This window comes from Saccostrea echinata, unplaced genomic scaffold (assembly GCF_033153115.1).
Source record: "Saccostrea echinata isolate AGI-Se365-2 ecotype Australia unplaced genomic scaffold, CSIRO_AGI_Sech_v1 ptg000014l, whole genome shotgun sequence".
Lineage (NCBI taxonomy): Eukaryota > Metazoa > Mollusca > Bivalvia > Ostreida > Ostreidae > Saccostrea > Saccostrea echinata.
In genome coordinates, this window is record NW_026889763.1 from 14,526,936 (window position 1) to 14,543,407 (window position 16,472).

At 32.8% G+C, this 16,472-nt stretch overlaps 1 protein-coding gene across 3 annotated transcripts in view; it reads left to right on the forward strand.

The window, feature by feature from the left end:
• The window catches only part of LOC133186792 (sodium/hydrogen exchanger 10-like), a 31,793-nt gene extending 20,053 nt beyond the window's left edge, over positions 1 to 11,740 (forward strand). For 2 of the 3 annotated variants that reach the window (XM_061322107.1, XM_061322106.1), the window contains 10 exons: positions 3,259 to 3,438; positions 4,640 to 4,780; positions 4,874 to 4,988; positions 5,167 to 5,249; positions 5,377 to 5,559; positions 6,042 to 6,059; positions 6,960 to 6,977; positions 10,183 to 10,286; positions 10,494 to 10,511; positions 10,851 to 11,740. In XM_061322107.1, coding sequence (XP_061178091.1) covers positions 3,259 to 3,438; positions 4,640 to 4,780; positions 4,874 to 4,988; positions 5,167 to 5,249; positions 5,377 to 5,559; positions 6,042 to 6,059; positions 6,960 to 6,977; positions 10,183 to 10,286; positions 10,494 to 10,511; positions 10,851 to 11,499 — 1,509 coding nt within the window. In that variant the 3' untranslated portion in view covers positions 11,500 to 11,740. Of the gene's footprint in view, positions 1 to 3,258; positions 3,439 to 4,639; positions 4,781 to 4,873; positions 4,989 to 5,166; positions 5,250 to 5,376; positions 5,560 to 6,041; positions 6,060 to 6,959; positions 6,978 to 9,821; positions 9,854 to 10,182; positions 10,287 to 10,493; positions 10,512 to 10,850 lie in introns of all 3 variants that reach the window. The other variant, XM_061322108.1, reaches the window with a different exon arrangement.
• The last annotated feature ends 4,732 nt before the right edge of the window (positions 11,741 to 16,472 follow it).

Genomic DNA, 16,472 nt, shown 5'->3' on the forward strand with positions numbered 1-16,472 from the left:
GTTTGTCACATATTTTTGTTTCTTCTTCTTGAGAACTAATTGTAGATTTTCTATCACTGGTCGCCATTTTAACGTGTGTTGACATACATATCTGTGACCTAAATTTAAATTCATCCGATACTAAGAGTACATTCAAGTCAAGTCAAGTAAATTTTATTTATAGTCGGCATATATATACAATATAACATAATAACATGAGCTATGATAGCTCTTTAACCGACTTTAACAAATTTACATAGATAAAAGTTAGTAAAAGTATACATAGTTAGTAAAAAAAAAACATAATTTAAATAAACCATAGGAAATAAGCACATATACTAGCAATATCAGCAGAAATTGTAATGCACATGTATAACTATCACAAATAAGAAAGAATCTGACAAAGCACAATACAGAGCACACATTTACTATCACTGATCATGCTAATGGAAAGAATAAAAACTAAAATAAGCAAAGGAGCACAAATAACATTGACATGTATGACTATCACAAGTAAGTACAGACTATCACAAGTAAGTACAATCACAAAGCACATTTACTAGCACCGATAGAAGAGAAAAACTGAAAACACAAGGAAAGCAACATAGACAGTAATTATACATATGACTAGCATGCATATGAACAATCACAGAACAGGAAAATAAAATAAAACAGAATATAAAACAAATTCATATTAGAAATAAAAAGAGACACCACAGATGAACACTTAAAAAGGCTTCTCAGACATAGGCAGCATGGACTGGTGTTTACATAAACTACATTTACATGTCTGATTTCCACACCAAGTAGATATGTAGTTTTTAAATAAATTAAAGGATGTTGTGTTTCGAATATCATTAGGAAGAGTATTCCATATCCTTGCTGCCTCATATCTGAAAGAACCTTTTCCATACCTTGTAGTTTTTGGTCTAGGAATAACTGCGGCTTTAGAATACCTAAAATTATATGAATTTTCTCTAATTATAACCAGATCTTGGAGAAAGACTGGACCCTTTTTATTAATAATTTTAAATGTTTCTAATGCCAGCAATCTCATTCTTCTAGTCTTTAAAGAGGGCAATTTAGATCTTTCCAATAATTGTTCATATGAACTTTTATAGTTCATTCAGTGTAATATTAAATAACCAGACTTTGAGTTTATCCGCTGAAATTCTTAATGCCTGCGAGTAACAAATGAGAATTTTTTTTACAAATATCAAATAATATACCGCTAATTTGTGAGTTTATGTAAACACAATACTTCGATCGTAAAAGGATATAGTATTTATTGTGTAAAGTATATACAGAAGTTTCATTGAGAACAATCGTACACTAATTTAACACTTTGATGAGACTATAATGAGAGATATTACATATGTATAAGTAATGCAAAAGGTCCTCTAAAAGTAAGAAAAGCACGAGAAGCAGTTCCTTAATATTCTTAATCCCGGGCTCCCAAAGCGAATTCCCTGTTAACCTTTACACACGACATTTAGGGATGCTCAAGAGACACTGATGGATAACACTCCCCATGACATACCCGAAATTGTTAAGTTTTCTTGTGTTTTTAGAATCAATAGATCTCACAATGACTGAGATCTAGCATTGCAGGGGATAGCTAAAGTCTGTAAACTTCCTTTTCTTTACAATTTCCTTTCTTGTAGCACCGTTGTCAAGTACAATGTACAGGAAAGTCACACTGGGGGCCCTTACAGAAAAACTGCTTTACTTTCCTTAGTGCAATTTTAACATAAATGTTATCATTGATGGTTCTTCTTTTGGGTGTAGTTACATGTATTACTGGACCTCTTGAATAAATAGAAAACCTATATTAAACATGTTTGGAGCCCTTGATTCTCTGCGAAATAATCTGATGATACGACGAAAACTTTCTCCTTGATACCACATTTTATCATTGATCTTCCTTTTGGGCTATAATTAAAAAGGGCACTTTATGTTTCGTCATCCATCACCCAAGTTTATCTTATCTTCTTTACTTCATCACCAAAGTCTTTGATTTACTTAAAATATTTGTTTGTTTGTTTGGTTTTTTTTTTGAAATAAGAACATTGTACATGTACATTTAACGCGTAATTTCTCTTAGCTGTCTGATAGGAATTAAGGCACCCATCTGATAGAAATATTTTTAGATTCATTTCCTTTATCAAAACCTTTTATAAACTGTTGTGATGATGAAATGTTCGGTGTCTTAACAATGTCTATCAATGTAAATGCGGCAATTTCAGATATCATGTAGCTTACAGCATCGATATTTTTAGTGTCCCTACAGATTTCGATCGACCAGTCTGACTGCAGTCTTAAACTTTCCTTTATTTTACTTTTTGAATTTCTTAATTCATCTGAAACCGTGCAGCATGAAAGACTAGTCTTTCAACATATCAAAACGGTTCTTTCATATGGGTTCTTCAGTGATTTTTATAATGAAGCACAGCGATTTTTATAACGAAGCATAGTCCTCACATACGTCATCATTTTCATCTTCTTGGGAGACATCAAAGTAAATCAGTTTACAGTACAGTGTACTAACCCTGCTTACGTTCAAAGTGAATTTCTTTGCGAGGACTGTAGGAAAAAACATGCAGTTTTCGGTAATTAGGAGTTCTTTCATAAAACATTTCGACTGTGAAAAATTTGAAAATCATAGAAAATTGGCTAGTTCCTTAACATCAATGGGGCATTTACGCATTCCGGAAAGCATTTATTTATACCCTATCCATTACATACTTCACATCCAAAATGTATAAAAGCTGAAATACAAATCAAAGATGAAACCATAAAGTGTTAATATGGTTATTGTGATGACTTGGTATAACAATTGGTGATATTGAAATCAAGATTACAGCTTGTCTTATTTCCAAATACAATTTGGAAACATTTGCCATTTATTTGTCAAAAATGTATATTTTCATTTACGTCATAGAGCTGAAAGGTTACAGTTTAAATAGTTAACTTGCGAGTTATCTAGTTATCATGTCGTAGATGATCGAAATTCGTAATTTCTACATAAAGTGACGTATGTTTTAATAAAAACTATAGTTTTTCATATTCAATTGCCGTTGTGTATATATATATTTTCACACATAAGTGGCTTAGATGTTATAGTAGCTGAATAAATTCTGTACTTCCGTTTCTTAAATAAAACTATATTTTACTCACCTGTATGAAACGGACCATTATTTACTTGGTCTTTGGTGCAACCATAAATAAACAAAATTACTCAAGGAAGGAATGCACCGGTATCCATCTTTCTTTCCACAGCTAGAATCGACCATACAGCCAGGAAAACCCATCATCTACGAGGGAAAACCCAGTGGCTCAGAACTTCAAGTCAAGGCAAATCTAATTGACTTTCTGACCTCTGGAAATATCATTGGGGAGATGGGTCTGCTAACAAAGAGACCTCGATCAGCGACTGTAACCTGTGAAACAGCTGTTCAGGTATGATTAAAAATATACAGAGTTTACATAAACAGGATAGTTTTGATAAATGTGATCCATGATTTTGTTTCTTTGTGATAATAGGTCATGTTCTACATTTTCATAAGTGTGGTTTATTTTCCCAGGTGTTGTATATTTTCCTTGGTGTTGTTTTCCCAGGTGTTGTTTATTTTCCTAGGTGTTGTTTATTTTACCTTGTGTTGTTTATTTTCCTTTTTTTTTTATTTTAACATGTGTTGTTTATTTTCCTAGGTCTTGTTTTTTTCTAGGTGCAGTTTATTTTCCTAGGTGTTATTTTTCCAGGTGATGTTTATTTTCCCAGGTGTTGTTTATTTTCCTAGGTGTTGTTTCTTTTACTAGGGTTTTTCATTTTACCATGTGTTGTTTATTTTCCTAGGTGTTTTTTTTTTCTAGGTGTGGTTAATTTTCCTAGGTGTTGTTTATTTTCCAAGGTGTTGCTTATTTTCCTAGGTGTTGTCTATTTTCCAAGGTTTGTTTTGTTTTGTTTTTTTACTGAGGTGTAGTTTATTTTCCTATGTGTGGTTTATTTTCCTAGGTGTTGTTTTCCCATGCTTTGTTTATTTTCCTAAATGTCTTTATTTTCCCAGGTTTTTGTTCATTTTCCTAGGTGTTGTTTATATTCCTAGGTGCATGTGGTTTATTTTCCTAGGTGTTGTTTATTTGCCTAGGTATGTTTATTTCCCTAGGTGTGGGTTTTTTTCCTAGTTGTTGTTTTCCCACGTTTTGTTTATTTTCTTAGATGTTGTTTATTTTCCCGGGTGTTATTTACTCTTAAGGTGCTGTTTATTCTAATAGGTGTTTTATTTTTATAGGTGTTGGTTTTTTTCCCCTAGTTTTGGTTTATTTTCCTAGATGTTGTTTTTTCCAGGTTTTGTTTTTGCCCAAGGTGTTGTTTATTTTTCCTTGGTGTTGTTTATTTTCCTAGGTGTTGTTTTCCCAGGTGTTGTTTATGTTCCTAGATGTTGTTTATTTTCCTAGGTGTTGTTTTCCGGGGTGTTGTTTATTTTTCTAGGTGTTGTTTATTTTCTTAGGTTTTGTTTAATTTCCTAGGTGTTGTTTATTTTCTATGGTGTTGATTATTTTCCAAGGTGTTTTTTTTCCAAAGTGTTATTTATTTTCCTAGGTGTTGTTTATTTTCCTAGGTGTTGATTATTTTCCAAGGTGTTATTTATTTTCCTAGGTATTGTTTATCAGTGGAGAGGACATGGAGAAAGCTATGGAGGAATTCCAAGACAGTGAGCCATCACTGGAGTATAGGCTGTGGCACGTGTGTGCCAACAGGATCGCCACGTCTATACTAATGAAACAACCCGCATATCAGGTCTATATACTCATTTTTTGCTACAAAGAAAAATGAATGTTTTAGCTTTAATATTCATTTAGTTAATGAGAGACATATTGTTAACTTTCTCAGGGTTGGACGAAGGAAAAGATTAAGTTACAACTGGAGAACTCTTACTTGTTAGACTCTGATGACATTGATGTCTTCACAGTGGATTCTGGCATGAGTGATGTTGTTCTTATTAATGGTAAGACCAAAGAAGTTCATAATAAATTTCTGATTATCTGGCCTAACAGAATAGTTTAAACATGTTTAGGATTCCAAGTGACTTAATTTTATAGCTCTTTGGCATTGTGTACAGCTCTAGTGGATGTATTAATTTTAGCTGTTTTAGTGTTTGTATTATAATTGCTTGTTTCCTTCAGGTTATGCCCAGAATGTATTTACTAAAGAAGTGTTTTCTGCGCCTTGTTACATTCCTTGGACTGTCCTTAAATTAGAACTTCAGGTACTGAAATGCAAGTAGCAGAAGGTCTTAGAAAAAGTCCTATCTAGTATGCTTTTCTTTATTTTAGAAGAAACAAGATATAGATATTTCCAAAAGATTACACACAATTAACCTGTTTTATCTATAGCCTCAGAAAGGTCCTAAGACAGTACTGCTGATTGTTCCGACAGAGATGGGTCAACCTACTCACTCTCAGCATGTGTCTGGTCATGATTCCAAACATGGCCATGGTGCCTTTGTTAGGTCCATCAGCCAACTGTGTCTGAAGCATGCCTCCAACCATCGGAACAAAGTCATGTCCAAGTGGAAGGTAAATAAACCCCACCCTGCATTCTCTGGCTTCTCCCGTTCCCGCTTTAAATCTTGTCCTTGTGTTACTTCAAACCCATTGACTACCACTCCTTCCTCTGAGATTATACACACAGAGAGAAGGCATACCATGTCTTCTTCACCAGATCATGCCACGATCCTAGAGGAAGAAGAGGGGGAGGAGGGAGTGGTATGAAGTGTGTGTCCCCCTGTGTGTGTAACTGTATTGATTGAATTGACCTCGGTACCCAGCTTGCTAGAACTGTTAACAATAGTGTGACTTGACACTGTTTTTGTTGATTGTGTTTGACAATCACTGAATGTTTTGTAATATAAGGTGAATTTTCAGTTTTCTTCCAGTATGGTTAAAAAAACTACAATAGTCTGGTAACAAACAAAAATATATTTTGACCATTGTAAATTGATGTAGTGCAATGCATTTTAGAATTGAATTTATGTTTCAAACTTCTGAAACTATTGCAGGTTAATGAACAACTTCAGGTACATAAATTGTTTTTTTTTCTTTATTTTGGTATTAGATTTTTTTTAATAATTCATTCATCAGAATGTTCCCACTGGTAATATTCAGTAAATTTATGAAATAAGTAGTATTACGCTATAGTGACGTCAATGCTTTCAATCCTATTTATCTTTTTTTTTCTTTTTTTCTTTTTTTTTGGATGAGTAGTAATTTCAGGTGCCAAAATAAGGATGTGATTTATGATTAAATGTTTATAAGAGTTATAGGCACAAGGATGCTTGTCCCAGACTATTTAAGTTAAGTTAGGGTAATTAGGAGTAGAGCAATGTCTAATGTGGTCAAGAATTACGAATTTTTTTATTATTAGAGCCACAGAAGCACTTGTTAGTAGAAGTGGGAGCAGTGTGTTGAGTGAAGTTCAAGTTAGTGTTATAATTGTTTGATGAGGATTCGATAAAGATTTATGTAGAGATGGAGTAATTAATTAGATTGGAGCTAATGTGTCAGATTACCATCTATTGAAGCTAAGATTACTATTTAATAAGTGTAAAATTCTCAGAAGTGGGGAGTGCTTTACTAAGATCTAGACAGCACATATGCTACCATAAATGTTACATCTTTTGTTTGTACTTTGCCTCCTCAATGTATATATGAAAATAGATTAATGCATTGTTTATCGAGTTTTCATTGGATTGGAAATTACACTTGACAAGGATTTATCTACCATGGATTGAAACCGAAACTTGGGCACACATATTTAAACCAAAAGTTGTAATAATTTCTCAGTCACCTCCGTGACATTTCTTTACCATATGTATAACCTTTCGAACCGTTTCTCACATTCTGCTAAAACTTCTCAATGTCCTACTTCAAACGATGCTCTAGCTACATCTTAATGAACTATGAATGAATTATTGTAGAAAATACGGACAGCTGAGGTTTTTTTCTCTTTGTTTTTGTTTGGTTGGTTTTCCTCAAATTCCTTATGTAATCGTTCTTAGCTCTACTGGTCAGAGACCAGAAGAGCTTATGCGATAGTAAGGTGTCCGTCGTCCGTCCGTCTGTCTGTCTGTCTGTCTGTAAACAATTTTTCAAAACGCTACTCCTCCTACAGTTTTGGTCCGAGTTCAAAATAACTTGGCACACAAGTAGACTACACTAAGATACATAATTTAGTGCATCGGTTTTTGATTTCGATGGACGGTGTTGCCATGGTTACTAAAAATAGAAAATTCTGTGAAATTCTTTTAAAACGCTACTCCTCCTACAGTTTTGGTCCGATTTCAATATAACTTGGCACACATGTAGACTACACTAAGATACATAATTTAGTGCATCGGTTTTTGATTTCGATGGACGGTGTTTCCATGGTTACTAAAAATAGAAATTTCTGTGAAGTTCCTTTAAAACGCTACTCCTCCTACAGTTTTGGACCGATTTCAATATAACTTGGCACACAAGTAGACTACACTAAGATACATAATTTAGTGCATCGGTTTTTGATTTCGATGGACGGTGTTGCCATGGTTACAAAAAATAGAAATTTCTATGAAATTCCTTTAAAACGCTTCTCCTCCTACAGTTTTGATCTGATTTCAATATAACTTGGCACACATGTAGACTACACTAAGATACATAATTTAGTGCATCGGTTTTTGATTTCGATGGACGGTGTTGCCATGGTTACTAAAAATAGAAATTTCTGTGAAATTCCTTTAAAACGCTACTCCTCCTACAGTTTTGGTCCGATTTCAATATAACTTGGCACACAAGTAGACTACACTAAGATACATAATTTAGTGCATCGGTTTTTGATTTCGATGGACGGTGTTGCCATTGTTACTAAAAATAGAAAATTCTGTGAAATTCCTTTAAAACGCTACTCATCCTACAGTTTTGATCTGATTTCAATATAACTGGCACACAAGTAGACTGCACTATCATACATAATTTAGTGCATTGGTTTTTGATTTTGATGAACAGTGTTGCCATTGTTACTAAACAGGGATTTATCAGCCTATTTTGGGAAACGCCATTTTTAGGAAATTGGGAAAATATTATCGGCTATTTGCTGAAATTGGGAAAAATTTAAAAATCTTGCTAACGTCATGTGTATTCAGGTGTAATTCATTTAACATTTCAGCATGAACTCTATTTTGGGCAACCAAACAGACAATTAAATAAATTGATCCAACTTCATCATAATTATACAAGATCAATTATCAATAATAGACTTATAAAACTAAATTTGACTTCAATGAGTATAAAGTATAACTTAGGGTTGTACATGTGTGTATAAGATTCCAATTTAGGTGATTAAAATCTATTTCTGGAGATTATAAACCTCCTGCAAAAAATGATACTGAGTACACATTTTCTCAAAGTCCCCTTTTATTAATATGTAAAAATGCATTGAAAATATATTTTTCTATCTGAAATATATGCCTACAGTTCTTACCATTCACTTGTAGATCAATTGAATAGGTGGAAATAACTTAATAAATCTATATTATTACACAATATCACCATTTTCAGAAAAACGGAGGAAATTCGGATTAAAAGTCGGCGATATTTACCAACAGTGTTTTTAAACGTGTTATGACTGTAGCTTTGCTAAATGAGATAAACAGATGAAAATTACAGACAATCTGACATTTTTACTGAGTTTTTTCCAAGACAATTAAATATAAAAGCATTGTTCACCAATTGGGAAAAAATACTGCCAAATTGGGAAAAATTGAACTCATTTTCAATTGGGAATGGGGCCGAATTTCGGCCCCTGAGAAGGTACTGATAAATCCCTGCTAAAAATAGAAATTTCTGTGAAATTACTTTAAAACGCTACTCCTGCTACAGTTTTAGTCTGATGGTTACATAAAATAGAATTTTTTGTGAAATTCCCATAAAACGTTACTCCTCCTACAATTTTGGTCTGATTTCAATCTAATTTGGCACACAGTTAGAATACACTTCGATACATAATATGCATTTCTGTTTTTTTTATTTCGGTGAATGGTGTTGTCTTGGTTACTAAAAATAGAAATTTCCGTGAAATACTTTCAAAATGCTACTCCTCCTACAGTTTTCGTTTGATTTCAATTTAACTTGGCACAGAAGTAGACTACATTAAGATACATAATTCTATTTATTGTTGCATGTTGCAAAGTTTCAAATCCAAGTGCTACTTTTCTTTTGTTATACATACAGACCAGTAGAGTTACAGTCTCATCAGAGACTTCTGGCTCATTTTTATTGTTGAATTGTTTATTTTTTTTTTATTTGTGTGTACGTTATAAAATTATCCATCATGGTAGTTGATTTAAAAGTTAACCATCTCCTTTTAATTGCACTTGGACTTTCAGTTCTCTCTTTCCATATGACAATAGGATACATCAGTGGATAGACGAATTGCATATTCTTAGACTAGTAGACAAATAAAACACATGTCTAAAACTCAACTTCAACACTGCAGTATTGTAGGTTATATAACAGTCATAGCTATTAACATTTCTTACTACACGGTAAAGGCTGTGTTATAGTTTTTTTAATTCTATAACGAAATTAAATTAGTTATAACAATCCTAATCTATCTATATTGGAGTTAATTAGTTATAACAGAAATAAGTTATAACAGAAATTATAGCTGTAACAGTAATAAGTTATAATAGTAATTATATCAGTAATTAGTTATAACATTAATTAGTTATAACATTAATTAGTTATAATAGTAATTAGCTATAACAGTAATTAGTTATAACACTTCTCCTCTATCCTTTACTTAGGAATCTCTTAAAAAGAATAGTAGAAAGAACAGGTATGGCTATTTAACTTTAGCTGTGTTGACACATTGCTTCATGTAATAATGGGAGTATTTAATGTCTAAAGGCTCTTGGTGTCCTTATCGTGTTCTTGTCCGCCTCTTGAAATGTCTTCACTAAAAAACAAGCACTTTATCAAATAAATGATATAAAACTTATCTGCATGTAAGTGTTGCTTACTTGACGAAAAAAAATTGTCTAATTCTATTTTAATCCATATACATATAATTGATTGTGTAATGATTGTTTATAATTTGTCTAGTGTTTTGTTGAATTTATAGCTAACAGTGGAAGGGTTTACATACTAACATACTAATAATTCCAGAAAATCCAGCAGGCTAAAAGCTTGGGAATTCTTTCAAGCAAAAATAAAGATACATCTGATGAACAAAAAGCCCATGTTCAATTCAAACCAGGAGATTCTAACCGGTAAGTGCAGAGAACCAGGCTAAGAAAGGTACCAGTTAATTTCTTTAATAACATAAAAATAATTTGAAATTATGTAGTAACAAGTTCAGACTGTGATGGAAAGATGTCTTTTGGAAGAGTAAATAGGACCTATTTCATACAACAAGAATGATTGCTGGATGTATGTTTACGTCATTGTTTTGATACCTTCTGTATTGTTTGTCACAGCATGCTGTGGTTGGACAGGTAAATGTTTGTTACCTTGGCACATAAAAGTTTGAATGGTTGAACTAAACTGCACTTTCGTTACTTTGCTTGTATGCTTTAAAATACTTGCATTTCTCCATTGTTGTGTATTGTGTATTTTATTTACTTTTGATTTGTTACCATTTTTCTCAGATGGTAGTTTATATTTTATCATTGTTCACATATTTTGGAAACTGAATTTATCAAAGAACAAAATTGTATTCTAAATAGATATAAATAATTTGCTTATTACATGTATAGCCAAGTGCCAATTTCATTATCAAAAATAAAAAAAAAAGAAATATTCTTTAATTTACTATTTCCTTTGCGTATGCACAGGGAGAGGGCGCTGTTTTCAGGAGCACGTGCTTCGACTCCCGGTCTGTTGGAGGGAAGACCACTAAGGTCTCTATCAATGGAGTACCAAGCCACACATTCTGCTACTAATTCAGAGCCACGAAATGTCGTTCAGCGATCAGTCAGTGCTGACCCCGCCCATTCAAGCAGCGAATCTAACCAATCATGGAGCAGTACATCAAGTTTTCTCAATGCATCATCAAATGCAGGAGTGTACACTCCTACAATGACGGATCAAAACTTTATTCTCCAAAACAAAATCATTGAGGAAAATGAAGAACTTGTATCTCCGGATGAAATCCCCTCGCCCACTCTCAGAAACAGAAAGGAGAGTCATTCATATCTAAGCCCCTGTCATTCAATAAGTGACCTGGAGGATACATTGTCTGATATAAGCTCCAGCCATGGACACCCTCTGTGTGATCGTGCAGATTCGGTGATTGACAATGTGGTCAGCAATCATACTCCACTGACAAAGTCTGATACAGGGACATACAGCAACATGGTCACCAACACTCAGGATCGACCAAAACTCGACGGACTGACAGATGGAACTTATGTCTGCTCCATTACTGTGGGTAACGGGCATCCAAAATTAACTCGTGGAAACAGAGAGGAAACCAAATTCTAAATGAGCATGTTATATTTGTAAAATGCTAATGTTGCTTGTGTAAACTTCATGTCTATAATCTATATTCTTCTTTATTTTTCCATTTCATATATATATTTTTAGATAATTGAATGTCTCAGTATAGTTTACAATGTGATTTGTGGATTTCATGTGCACATACTAGTAAACGTTATTAGTCCCCTACCGGTGAAAGCGGAGGGGACTATAGGTTTCCTCTGAGTCTGTCCGTCCGTCTGTCTGTCTGTCTGTCTGTCCGTCTGTCCCTCTGTCTGTCTGTCAGTCTGTCCCACTTGGTTTTCCGCACTTTTCTTCTAAACGCTTGCAGATATTGAGCTGATTTTTGGTATGTAAGTGTATCTTGATGAGATACAGATCAAGTTTGCATTTCGTCCTGCTTCATTGATTTTTGACGGAATTACGGCCTTTTCAATTTTTAAGGGTTTTCCACAATTTTCTTCTAAACGCTTTCAGATATTGAGCTGATTTTTGGTATGTGACTTTACCTTGATTAGTTATAAATCAAGTTTGCATTTCGTCCCGCTTCATTGATTTTTGACGGAATTATGGCCTTTTCAATTTTTAACGGGAACCAGATTACACTTGCCGGTAGGGGACTAGTATTGCTAATGCAATACTCTCAGAATGCTTGTTGATGCCAATTTAATACAATGTATATATATGCAAATTGTTCTTATGTGAATTCCATGACCTTTTCCAACCTTTTATTTTGGTAAGGTACCATTGCAATTTCTGTTTTATTCCAAGCGATATTAAAGGCAAATTTCCGTTTTCAATGCACATACATCGATTTTTCTCTAAGTGGTTAAATTTCAGATAGAGATAATTTGATTTTTCTCTTATTAGTAATTATTTTAGGTAGAGATAATATATGACTAAAAATAGAATTTGAACACATTATATTTTAAATAACACTTTTATCTAAAATTAGTACTGGTTCACAATATAAGAGAGATATTTGTACATCAGAGTGTTAACATTGGGTGCATCAATGTTTTATTTAAATTCATCTTTTGCAATTCAACAAGTTTATGAAATGTCATAATATACAGTTCTTAAAATAAATTATGAGAAAGATCTTTCTGTTTTCCTTTACCTCCTAGTCCATTCTTTGTTTCCCACATTGCCGCTGTCTTTATCATTTTTCCTTTCTCCACCTTCAGCTATGGTCTCTTGGCTTATTCGGCTATCTTAATCCTTGACTACTTTATACATGTATATAACAGCCATCACAGTCTTTTTCTGACAAAGTCTGAATTCCTTCTGGTAGCTTTCCTTACCTTCAATTTGCTTTTCGCTTGTTTACTTTTGTCTATAGTGCATACTACATGTGTCGGAAAAAATATGTAATGCTGGACTTCGAACTTCTCTCTCTCCATCAATCGATCGAGTTCTTTTTAAAATCAAAACTTTTGACTTTTCTAGATTTTATTATATTTCCTACAATGAAATATTGTGATTTATTTGAATAAAAGTGATATTCTCTCACAGTGTGAAAGGATACTAAAGTGATATTCTCTCACAGTGTGAAAGGATATCAAAGTAAGTAAAAAACAATTTCTGGTCTGTCATAACATAAAGATAGTAACTAAACCGTCTTGACAGAGACTAAAACTGCCAATTTCTTCCCAGATATGTTGCTAAAATCCATGTTACATGTTTTCAATCTCACAATTGCTAAGCTGTGATGTCTCAATCGCTCCACTTTGACGTCACAGCCTATGACACTGTGTTACGAAAAGACAGAAACAAAGGGAAAATATCATAAACAGATAATTCAATGTTTTGTAGTTGGATATGGAATTTATTTTAATTTGAAAAATCCTGTCCCACTCGTAAAGTAAATTCCATATCCAACTACAAAACATAGAATATCCTCTATCTATACGACCATTCCTCACGATAAATTAAAAACTATGCTTCTTGATATCATACACAACTGCTTCTTTAATAAAAATCGAACTCGAAAATATTCATATCTTGTGATTTATTCATCAAAATTACTTTGCTAAAAATCACTCTTGTTCTACACATAAGTACACTGAAGTCGATATAAGGATGCTGGAGTTCCTAACCAGGTCTTCCAACAAATTGTTCGAATTCTGATGGATTTAATTATGCTCCGTTATTAGCCGACCCATTTTTATATTCCTATGTAGTAGAATTTATTGAAAAACTTTTACATGGGAAGAAGAAAATACTTCTATGGCCTTCATCTAGACATTCAGATATTTCGACGACTTTTATCAATTAACAATAGTTACTTCCATTCATATGTCAACTGGATATATATATATATATATATATATATATATATATATATATATATATATATATATATATATATATATATATATATATATATATCCGAGTGAACTCGAAATAAAAGACACAACAGAATCTGCCACATCTGTTTCATATTTGGATGTTTTAGTGACTGTAGACAATGAGTGTCAACTAACAATCAAGGTGTATGACAAACGAGATCACCTGCTTTTCAGTCGTCAATTTTCTTTATTTATGTTGAAATATTCTGCTAGCATCTGCATATGGTGTTTATGTTAAAAAAAACTACAATAGTCTTCTAACAAACAAAAATAAATTTCGACCAATGTAAATTAATGTAGTGCAATGCTTTTTAGAATTGAATTTTATGTCTCAAACTTCTGAAACTATTCCAGTTTAATGAACAACTTCAGGTATATAAATTGCTTTTATTTCTTATTTTGGTATTCGATTTTTTTTAATCATTCATCAAAATGCCACCCTCTAGTAATATTCAGTAAATGTATGAAATAAGTAGTATTACGCTAGTGACGTCAACGCTTTCAAGCCTATGTATCTTATATATATATATATATATATATATATATATATATATATATATATATATATATATATATATATATATATATATGATGAGTAGTAATTTCAGTTGCCAAAGTAAGAAGTGATTTATGATTAGATGTTTAGAGTTACAGATATAAGGATGCGTGTCCCCAGACTATTTAAGTAATGTTAGGGTAATTACGAATCGAGCAATGTCTAGTGTGGTCAAGAATTACGAAAGCCATGGGAGTTCCTGTTAGTAGAACTGGAAGCCGTGTATTGAGTTAAGGTCAAGTTAGTGTTAGGATAGTTTGATGAGGATTTGATAAAGATATATGTAGAGATGGAGTTAATTAATAAATTGGACTAATGTGTCAGATTATCATATATTGAAACTAAGATTATTATTTAATATGTGTGAAATTTTCAGAAATGGGGAGTTCTTTACTTAGATGTAGACAGTACATATGCTAGCATAAATGTAACATCTTTGGTTTGTACCGTGCGTCCTCAATGTATATATGTGAATAAATTAGTGTATTGTTCACTTAGTTTTCATTGGATTGGAGATTACACTTGACAAGGATTTATCTACCATGAATTTACGAGGTTCATTCAATAAGTAATGCAATATACAGTTTATGATTATAAATGTAGAAGTATTTAGTTTTATTTTTTAACAGTTGAAAAGTTCTATTGAAGAACTCCTAGTAATAGAAAACCTCTTGCTTTTTCCTATTGTCGCAAAGGAATTCACTTTTAGAGTACGCATGGTCACTACACTGAGCTGAAAACTGTTCAAAAATGATCTCTGCCAAGAAAATGAAAATGAGGGCGGATGTGAAAACTATTTGCTTCATTACATAAATAGCTGAATAACCCATATTAAAAGATATGATTTTGATATGTGGAAAGACTAGTCTTTTACACTGTATAGTTTTCAGATGGATTCGGAATTTTCACAAAAAAAGTACAATAAAAAGATCGCAAAGTTGTCGATCGAAATCTAAAGGGGCACCAAAAATATGAATGCTTTGAGCAACAAGATATCTGAAAATGCCAAATTTCCGTTGATAAACTTTGCTAAAGCACAAAACATTTCATCGTCAGAACAGTTTATAAAGTTCTGACAAATGAAATAAATCTAACGATAATTCTATCAGATAGGTGCCTTATTTCTTTACAAATGCCTAAGAGAAAACACACGTTAAATGTGCCAATGGTCTATTTAAGTATAAACATTTTTACAAAAAAGAAGACTTGATAAACTTAAGTGATAGATGACGAAACATTGGTGTACTTTTTATTGCCGAAAAGGAAGATCAAGAATAAAATGTGGAATCAAAGACAAAGCTGTCGTCTTATTATTGCAAAGAGAAGCAATGGCTCCAAATATTTTTTATTAATTTTATTTTATTCAAGAGGTCCAGTAAAACATGTACATACAGCCAAATGAAGGACTATCAATAGTAACTTTTATGTTAAAATTTCACCCAGGAAAGTTAAGTAGATTTCCTCCATAGCAAGCCAAAATACCGGTCCCCGGAGTATTTTTTCTGCACATGAAAACGCTGCTGCAAATAAGTATATAGTGAAATGAATAAAATTTTGAAGAATAGAAAGTTTACAGAGCTTGGGCATCCCCCATATTAGCTAGATCTCAGTCATTGTGAGATCTTTTTCTTCCAAAAACATATGAAAGCAATCAAAGGAAGATTTAACAATTTCAGGTATATCATGGAAAGTGCTATTCATCAGTGTCTTTAGGGCATCCCTAAAGATGAGTATGCTGAGGTTTTCTGGTCATGGGTACAAAGATTTTAGACATGTGTAAATGATAACAGGGAATGCTTTGAGGGATTGAAGGTATTAAGAATCTGCTTTATACGCTCTTCCTATTTTTATATGACCTTTTGCATTATTTATTGAATGACCTTCGTATACCGAAACTTGGGCACACATATTTAAACCAAAAGTTGTAATAATTGCTTGGTCACCTCCGTGTCATTTCTTTACCATATGTATGTATACTTTTCGAACCGTTTCTCAGATTCTGCTAAAACTTTTCAATGTTGTACTTCAAACGGTATTCTATATCTTATTGAACCCTGAATGAATTATTGTAG